Source organism: Epinephelus fuscoguttatus, linkage group LG6 (genome assembly GCF_011397635.1).
Source record: "Epinephelus fuscoguttatus linkage group LG6, E.fuscoguttatus.final_Chr_v1".
In the NCBI taxonomy this organism is placed as follows: Eukaryota; Metazoa; Chordata; class Actinopteri; order Perciformes; family Serranidae; genus Epinephelus; species Epinephelus fuscoguttatus.
In genome coordinates this window covers 6,251,504-6,260,615 of record NC_064757.1, presented here as the reverse complement: position 1 = coordinate 6,260,615, position 9,112 = coordinate 6,251,504, and the positions used below count along the sequence as shown (strand labels likewise).

The 9,112-nt window shown below is 39.9% G+C and overlaps 2 protein-coding genes across 4 annotated transcripts in view; one reads left to right on the top strand and one right to left on the bottom strand.

Annotated features, from left to right (window-relative positions):
* rad17 (RAD17 checkpoint clamp loader component) overlaps nucleotides 1-9,112 on the top strand; it is a 31,656-nt gene that overhangs the window by 456 nt on the left and 22,088 nt on the right. The window contains exon 1 of one of the 3 annotated variants that reach the window (XM_049579885.1): nucleotides 8,748-8,943. The exons of 1 other annotated variant lie outside the window; for it this stretch is intronic. The gene's annotated coding sequence lies outside the window, so the exon portion shown is untranslated. Of the gene's footprint in view, nucleotides 1-8,747; nucleotides 8,944-9,112 lie in introns of those variants that run through there. One more of the 3 variants, XM_049579887.1, reaches the window with a different exon arrangement.
* ak6 (adenylate kinase 6) lies at nucleotides 3,811-8,732 on the bottom strand. The gene is made up of 6 exons (XM_049579927.1): nucleotides 8,596-8,732; nucleotides 8,436-8,511; nucleotides 8,005-8,097; nucleotides 7,744-7,802; nucleotides 5,837-5,982; nucleotides 3,811-4,060 (listed from the first exon to the last, which is right to left on the bottom strand). The coding sequence occupies exons 2-6, from the start codon at nucleotides 8,470-8,472 to the stop codon at nucleotides 3,871-3,873; spliced, it is 525 nt and encodes a 174-aa protein (XP_049435884.1). The 5' UTR covers nucleotides 8,473-8,511; nucleotides 8,596-8,732; the 3' UTR covers nucleotides 3,811-3,870.

Sequence of the window (9,112 nt, the reverse complement as noted above, 5' to 3'; positions counted from 1 at the left end):
TGAAAATTATATATAAAGAAATGTATATTTTATAAACTGTCATCTGATTTTCAAATTTCTGTGAACTCATTTTGTGTGACGAAAGCTTCTGTCAGAAAAAAAAAAACATAACCAAATCTGGTGACATTTCAACAAAAGCACTTTATTCTTCATGTCTCATTTAAAATTTTGCCAAAAATAAACTGTTTGCAAGAACCAACCAGTGTGCATGACAAGAGTGAAAACCCAAGGCTTTTCTTCAACTACAGGGTTTTGTCTTCAACTTTTAATTTTCAAACATCAAAGGGTAAGTTTTATATTCTAACCGCTAATTTAGGAATAATTGAGATTGAGGGATAATTGAGGAAAGGTCATGCATTTTCCTCTCCAAGTCACTCAGGGGGCTCAAGTAAAAATAAATAAATAAATAAATAATAATAATTTGTAAAAAAAAAACAAAAACAACAACCAACAAAACAAACATAAAAGTCAAACCCCAGCTAACCCCCTCTTCTGATAAGTTAAGAACGGTCCTTAAGCACAGCTAAATCAAGGCATGGTGTATTGATTTTCAACATTCTAAAAATTAAACAGACCACTGTATCGTCAATATTGTACATTTGAAAAGGCTTTTAGTCATTTATATGAAAATAATCTTAACGGAATTTTTTTCCCCCACAGAAGCCACGTAAAACTTTTTGCTGAAACCTTGACTGAACATTGGAACCTCTCCAATAAAATACATGTAAACATAAACATGTTAGACAAAAGTCAGAAGGCATTCAGATTTCATAATGCAGTCTATCTCACTGCGACTAAATTTACATATTTTGTGCTGAACATACCTTCTCAAGCCAACCTCTGAATGCTGAGTTCAGGAATGTTAAGGACTGTGTGGTCTCATGATATACTGTGTGTAGGTGTGGCTTCCCTCAGGTGTTCTCATGTCATGATGCCTGAAAGATTGTTCATACATTATCCAGGACCTAGAGCCAGAGCTCACAAGCTTTGGTCTTGTTTACGACCAGTTAAAGATCATATCTGGTGACATGGTATTTTTTATGTAGCCTTTAACACTTGAAGGGCACAGTTTAGTTTTAAGGTCTACCCTATATAAAAAGGTGAAACAGGCAAACGAAATTGATGTCAGGCTGTGTTAAATGGTTAGGAAAAACTTGCTGTTACGCGTTACTGCTTGAGTAGTAAAGAAATGGTATATGCACAAACTAATCACAATAAACAACATAGATCCAGATGAGACCCCGATGCATTGAGTGTGCACACTGAGTAACAGATCACATACCTACCAAGATAACTACGCCATCACATACCGTGTGACTTACCTTCATATCCTCTATACAGCAGTGGAGATATCTAAATATCTTTCCTAAAGTAGAGGTATATTTAAATCAACAGATTCCAGTATTTTCAGATTCCAGCACCTAAGAATTAAAATCGAAAGAAAGATCATTTCTTTATGTGTGTTTGTCACTGCAATAGTGTCACAACTGTGCAAGATGCAGTCACCAAACGTTACAGGTGTGTAGTTGAGATCCCAGTAAAGGTTGAGTACAAAGATGGGCGCGATCTGAGCAAGGGAGCCGGAAGAAAGGGAAGCATGGCCTCAACCACCCCCCAACTTTATGCCCCTGGCCCACATGTGTATTAAGTGTCAGATCGCTGTATCACAGCAGGAATGATCCTATCACAAGGTGGTATCTAGTGACGATCTGTTTGTGGTAGGGCTGGGCAACATAATATCATGATATGAACCCAGATATCTTAACTTTTAATATCATATCGTAAATGTTAGCTTTTCCGGTTTTTAAAGGCTGTACTACAGTAAAGTGGTGTCTTTATTTATTTATTTTTTTAACTCATCAGACTTTTGTAGCTGTCATGCCTACATTACTGATGATTTTTTAATCAACATTTTCAGTCTAAACAATTTGTGAAAGCACCAATAGTCAACTCTACAATATCATGACAATACTGATGTTAGAGTGTAGCTAATGCCTGAATGCCAGACACAACTGGCTAAACCCAGGTAGCAGAAGTCACCTGTATAGCATATCTGTGGTTGAACATGGTGGTAGGGATCTCAGGGATGCCTGCAGTATCAGGGACTGGGGCAATGAACAGAGCAAAGTCTAGAGGGGTCCTTAAAGCAAAGCTGCTTCAGAGTGTAGCCAACATCAGACAGGGAACAGGGCAACCTTTGCTCCTGACTCAGAGCACACCACATCTGAGACAATGATGCTTCTTTGGGGCAATTCTGAATATCAGCAAGTGGGCCAGCCAGAACCCCATCTGTGGCTAACAATTCCCCCGGAGAAAAGAGAGACAAGAATGGACAGCTGAGTCACAGATTTGAAGCTGTAACTTTTTGATGGTCCTATATTATTTAAACATGGGTCTTAACACAGTATATGTATCTGAACTATTATTACAGATGTTCATTTTCAACCAAGTGCCAAGTGCAAACATCCACAACAAGTTCAGAAACATATCAAGTTGCTGTGAGAGATGGTTTTCACAATTAAAATCATTGTCACAATATGGGGAAAAATAAAAATAGAAATCTACATTAAAGCTAATCAACAATACACCTGAAACTGGGTGGTGCTTGAATGGGTCTATACTGGTACCAAAATCTGAATTTAAGTACCAATAGCAAAACAACACTTTTCAATATCTTACTTTGAGGAATACAAATATGCTTTTTTACAAAACTAGAATTACCGCCTCATGGTTGTATGCCTCCATGCAACAGTAAAGTTGCACTTACAAGTTTACATCCATGTCTGTGCAAATATGAATGCTTCACATACACCCCCAGCACAGAAGAGCTTTACAATCAGCACAGTTTCAAGATAGACACCCAAGTTTAGTGTCACCAATTCAGTATCTGAATAAATATTTCCTCTTCTGTTCCTGAGTTAAGACATTGAGTAATGGCCAGAGAAATGTTTTTTTTTTCCCAGAACATTATCATGTCATAGTGACGCTCAACTTTGATTTAGAAATAAAATGTCATCACTTCATCATTACATGCTAATAGAAAATTTTGTCATAATTTGCGCATGAATTCTTGAGCTATGGCCAAAAGACTTATTTCGTGAGTTCACAGTGCCCTTGACCTTTGACCACCAAATTCTGATCAGTTCACTGTTTGAGTGAAGTGGATGTTTATGCCAAGGCATTCTTGAAATATTGCGTTTGAGAGAACGGTATGTACAGCTGCACAGACGTATAGATGGAGAACCCAAAAACATGTTGCCTCCAGCCACGGCTATTGGCACAGAGGCATTAAAATATATAGATCAAAGACATAAAGACATGATTGTAAGCTAACAATCTGATCTGATTGTGATTCTGACATACAGTAAACTTTCACTAATTAATGCGCTTCAATAAATGCTTTGATACAGACTGACTCAGTGTAGAATTGAAACAGCATGTCTGGCTCTGTAAGAGGGAGGAGACAGAGAGAACCTCAGGGTTTGTTGAAGAAAACCTACCAGCGAGCAGGTTGGATTCACAGAGACAGTTACCAAAGTAACTGACCCGGAGTTTAAGTTACGTCTTTCCCTCATCCCGGGGTTAAAAAAGCTGGCTTTCTGGAATACGCTGCAGGTGTCTTACTGTTTTTAAAAGGATATATAGATATATAAACTGCTTCAAAGTCCAACTGTTAGAGAGTAAGTTGGCCCAACAACACTCCTTTAAAATTAGATGGGTAAGAGGCCACTATACAAAGTGATCAGACTTTGAATATATAAACCAATCTTCATGATGGAAAAATCTATGAAAATAAATGCAGATCAAAAAATCAATACAGTTCGTTTTTAATGTCTAAATAACTTTTGTTGACAGTCCTGAGTTCAGATTCTAGTTATGGTCCTTCATCCACTGCTCAGTCCACTGAACTATCTGCTCCAGGTTGCGCTCCAGGTCCTCAGGAGTGTTGCTGGACAGTTGGTGGACGATGTCCTCGCTGTAGGCCTCCATGGCCTCCTCGTAGATAGTCTGGAAGATCTCACACTGCACGTTGTCCTGCAGCTTCTTTCCTGTGTAACCCCTGTCAGTCACACAGAGGACAGAGTAAAGCTAATCGATAAATTTATCAAGGGTTAAACAATAGAGTGTTTGGGGAGGCAGGATTTATCAAGCAGTTAAGTTTCCTTCCATGTGGCTGTACAGACTGACCCCTAGATTAAAAAACACTGCTTGCTGTAATTTAGGGAAAAATGCAACTAGAAATACCACCTCACAGTTGTATGCCTCCATGCACCAGTTGAGTTGCACTTTCAGTTTACACCCATGTCTGTGAAAACATGGATGCTTCACACAAACACCCCCCCACCACTTCATCATTTCATCCTATTTAGACATTTGTGAGAAATTCTGTCATAATCAGCATACAAATTCTTGAGTTTTGGCCAAAAAAGATTTGTGGGGTAACAGTAACCTTAACTTTTGACCACCGAATTCCTTGAGACCAAGTAGACGTTTGTGCCAAATTTAAAGAAATGCCCTCTAGGTGTTTTTAAGATATCGCATTCACATGAATGAGACAGATGCAAGGTTACAGTAACTTTTGACCACCAAAACCTAATGAGATCATCGTTGAGTCCAAGTAGATGCTTGTGCCAAATTTGAAGAAAATTCCATCAAGACATTCTTGAGATATCGCATTCACAAGAATAGGACAGACAGATAGACAACCCAAAACACAATGCCTCTGGCCACAGCTATCGCTGGCACGGAGGCATAAAAATAAAAGTGATGCCAGGACAGCTAATGGCATGCCGCACTTTTGTCACCTCGGCTCGCTTCCAGCCCCCTTTGGCTAGCTGTGCTCTTTTAGTGGGACCGTGGGAATGAGAGGCAAACAGTTTCAAAAATTAAGATTTCTCACCAAGAGTAAGTACTGATTGGTGGATCAGATACAAAAACAGACTCTCTTGGTCACTCCACAACTCCAGTTTCTTCTCCTTTTCCACAGTACGAGAAAACAGAGATTTGTTCACAATCTTGCGCCTCCCCAGAGTCCCCCCCACAATTAGTCTACCCGATTTGCTGCTTCGTGTTCGGTGCTGGAGAGAGCTAATCTATTGGTCGGTATATGCATGAGCCAAGACAAAAAAAAATATGATAATATTAAACATTGGATTTTGTTGGAATGTGAAGATGAAATAAAGAAGTTAAGACAGCCTGAATTGAGAATTATGACCACCTAACTCCAAATTAACAAGATCATGGGAGCGAGCACCGTCTGAGGTAAAACTCTCATGATTTTATTCCAATATTGGAAATTTGTCTGCAACAGCAAAATCACTTGGAAAGTCATTGGTATACGGCATAATTAGTGGCATATGCCAGTAGAGAAACAGCAGCATGCCAAAAATCCACTGAGATACCACTGAGGATAGGCAAAGACCCTAAAATAGGAGCTGCATACCATCAGTACATGGCAGTGGATGGTGCTATCTGTCCAGTAATTTTAAGTAACATAGGCTGGTTAAAAGGGGCACACAGCAGTGCAATGCCATATTCAACTAAGGTATATGTCTGTAAGATGCAGATCTGCTGGTGGGTGGTGTCATTTGCCATTGAAAAACAAAGGACAGGTCATTTTTTAGTGTCACAAACTAGCAGATCAGCATTGGTACGCTTCAAGTCAAGAGTGCCCCAACAGTGATATACAGTACCTCAGCTCTGCAAAAGCTTTGAATTGTTCAAATACGCAAACGAGACCTGAAATCATGCTGGTACTAGTTGGATGGTCCACAGTCAGACAGGAGTCATACGTTCATTGCGGTTCAGTATGCAAGAGAAATGAAGTGAAGGTTACCTGCTCTCTAGCCGTGTGTACAGTTGGGTGTTATCTGTGCGGAGGACAAAGACGATGTGGAACCAGCGTTCAGGGAACAGGTCACAGCCATGATAGTCAACAATCATACCACCTTCTACCATCTTCTCATCCAGCTCATCCACCACCTGCACAATCAGAAAAAATAACAACATTTACATCTAACATCCACCCAACCTATCTGTGGAGATAGGTTTGCTCATGTGGGTTCAACATTTTCAAATTAAACACATTTAAGCTCCCAGAGACACAAAGCTGCCCGTGCAATCCCTTCAATTATTATGACTAGTCCATACCCATTGAGTGCACAGTTGCCTACACAGTTTCACATGGTGTGTGTTTGGGAGTTTTTGTGAATTTGATAGTACGATTGCTTTACTGAAAGTACAGTAGTAACACTGCCAATAGTGGGATAATTAGTGTACTAAAACTGTACATTAGTAGTTGAGGTAGCACGTTGAAAGGCAGATAGTTGAAGTGTTTATATGTTGTATTGACTTAAAAGTGGGGCACATTGGTAGTTCACATGGAAAAGGTGTGGCTAGCCCTTGTTGCAGCAGCATACCATACCATGACTTAGTCATACCAAAAATTAGAAAAACAACAACATTCGGCCACAGGGGGAGCCACAGCGATCAGTCGCATTTTAGCCATTTTTAAGCATTTTTCTGTTGTTATAGCGCCACCCAGTTGACAATTAGAGTTAAATTTCTCCAGTCACCTTGAGGCGTCCTGTTCTACATATCTACCAAGTTTAGTAAAAATCGATATGGCGTTTAGGCCTAGATAAGAAATTAGCTCTCTAGCGCCCCCATTTTGTTTGCTTGGGTCAATAATGGAGGGGTCCCCTCAGATTATGTGTGGTCATATGCCTACAAAGTTGCGTGTTGATCGGTGAAACCCTTGAGATGTTCTACACCTTTATGTGATGAGCCACGTCCTCCGCAATATTCATTGCCTTACAGAAGCTCAGTTTTAGTAAGTTTTCCAATTTTTGCCAAGAGGGAACTTTAGATATTGGTCCCTAGATTATGTTCACCGAGCTTCATGCAGATCGGTCAAACTTCGTAGATAGAGTTTGATTTTAAGTGTTTTTCAAATAATTCAAAATGGCGGAAAATCTATATAACCGGAAGTTATGGGTTCTTGTGGCAAATTTGTTCATCGTGAGGGGAGGCATCTCTGTGCAAAGTTTCATGTCTCTACGACATACGGGGCATGAGATATGCCCATTCAAAGTTTGCAATTTCAATCGGTTGCTATAGCGCCCCCTTTGGCCAATTGATGTAATATCGCTTCTTTCACATCCTCCCATGACCCTCTACCACTGTGCCAAATTTCACATGGATTGACCAAGTCAGTGAGGAGAAAAACGTGGAACACACAGACAGACACACACACACACACACCCAGAGTTTTCATCATTATGTAGTAAAATAATTTTGCATATAATTTGTCTATATACAGTATATGAAACGGCAGAGTAAGGAAACAGCACCTCCTCCCAAGGTGTGAAGTGCACCAAGTTATGTTTTATGGAAGTACTCCAAAACCCAACCAGAACCGTGCTGGTTTTGTGGCTGTTTGGTGTGGTTTTGACTCCATTTTAATTTGGCACACAAGTAGCCCTCTATGCCGAATTAAATTTGTACAGCCCTGCACAGACAGTAAACAAACTATCTTAAGTACTAACAGCACGGTAAACAACATCGACCAAAAAATGTATTTCACATGGTGGGTTGTGGCTGAGTACAATACTGTGTTAAAACAGAAGCAGAATGGTGCAATAGTTCCAAATCATATCCAGCTCTCAGGTGTTTCTACGTTTGTGCTGCACAAATCAATATATTATCACCAAATTCAAAGCTTGCATGGAGAATTTTACTCACTCCGTCCTCATCCAAAATCGGGCACTGGTACACTTCATCATAGCCGTCATAAAGTTGTCCTGGTGAAAGAGGATTAGGATGATTAGAACAGCCTCAGCCTCTGTTTGACACTGATCTGCTTTTATTTGCATACTACATGTACATCAAACCAGGGCCAGCTATGACAGAACAAAAACAATGACCAATAATTTAAATAATGGATGACAGATGCTCGTTCCAGCCTGTGTTTCTATTTGTTGTAAAAGCTATGAGTATCCTTACCTTCCCGAGCCAGGTCTCCTATGTTGACATAGGTAAGCCCTGTCCTTTGGGCCAGCTCCTTTCCTAATGTGGTCTTTCCAACACCAGGGGTTCCTGTAGCAGAGAGGATTAACATCTAAGATGTCATTTGAGAAGGTATACATTAAGGGTTGCCCTATTTAAAAGGTGAAGTAATGCATACTATTACTTACATAATCTGATGAGATCTGATCAGGTTACTGCTTTTCAACTTCCTACCTGACATTTAGTAATTCACTTATGATCAGAAATGGTTTATTATGGCATGGTCTTTATATGTGTGTGTGTGTGTGTGTGTGTGCGTGTTATTCTTACAGAATATGCTAAGGTTTAGTTTTTCTCTTGACATACTGACATGTCTCCTCTAGTGTGACACGTATATTACTGTATTTTTACAGCTCTATCTATCTCACCTGTTAACAAAATGTTTGGTCGCTTCTTCATCTTCATAGCTTGCTAGCAGCCAACACGTGTCTTGATGACGGCCACCTGAAAGACACAACAGTCCTGTTATCTCTTCATGCGATTATAGACAGACTCTTTAATCTCTACGCTAAATATTGAGAGACCAACCTGAAAAAGAGAAAGCTAACAAAATGGAAATGTGGAGTGGCTAGCTAATAGATGTTTGCTATCACGCCAGCCTGAACAGACTTCCCACAAACACTGCGGTAAACCGACGCAGGCTTTACGTCAGTTTTACGCCAAAACACAGTCAGTTTGCGACACTCTGAAGCCCGGAGTTTAAATTGGTAAACTTCACTTTCCGTCGAAGCTTCCTTCAACTGGTCAGTAACGCTAAAGTGAACTCTACTGGTTCTTTGATTCACAAATTACTAATTCACAAATTACACCCGACTAAGAGTTTGAAGTGAGGGGAAACTCCGTGTGTACTTGTGACACATCAAATGGTCAAACAAGGTAAGTTATTACAGATATTATATTAGCTCAACATAAAAACTTAGTCAGCGTTAGCTAACCAGTTCATCATTCTGCAGTCGACATCATCATCCAGAGACACTGAAATAGACATGCTGTACTTTTATCAGGTATTAGCCACTTAGCGGGCAAATGTTTGTGGTATGGGGGT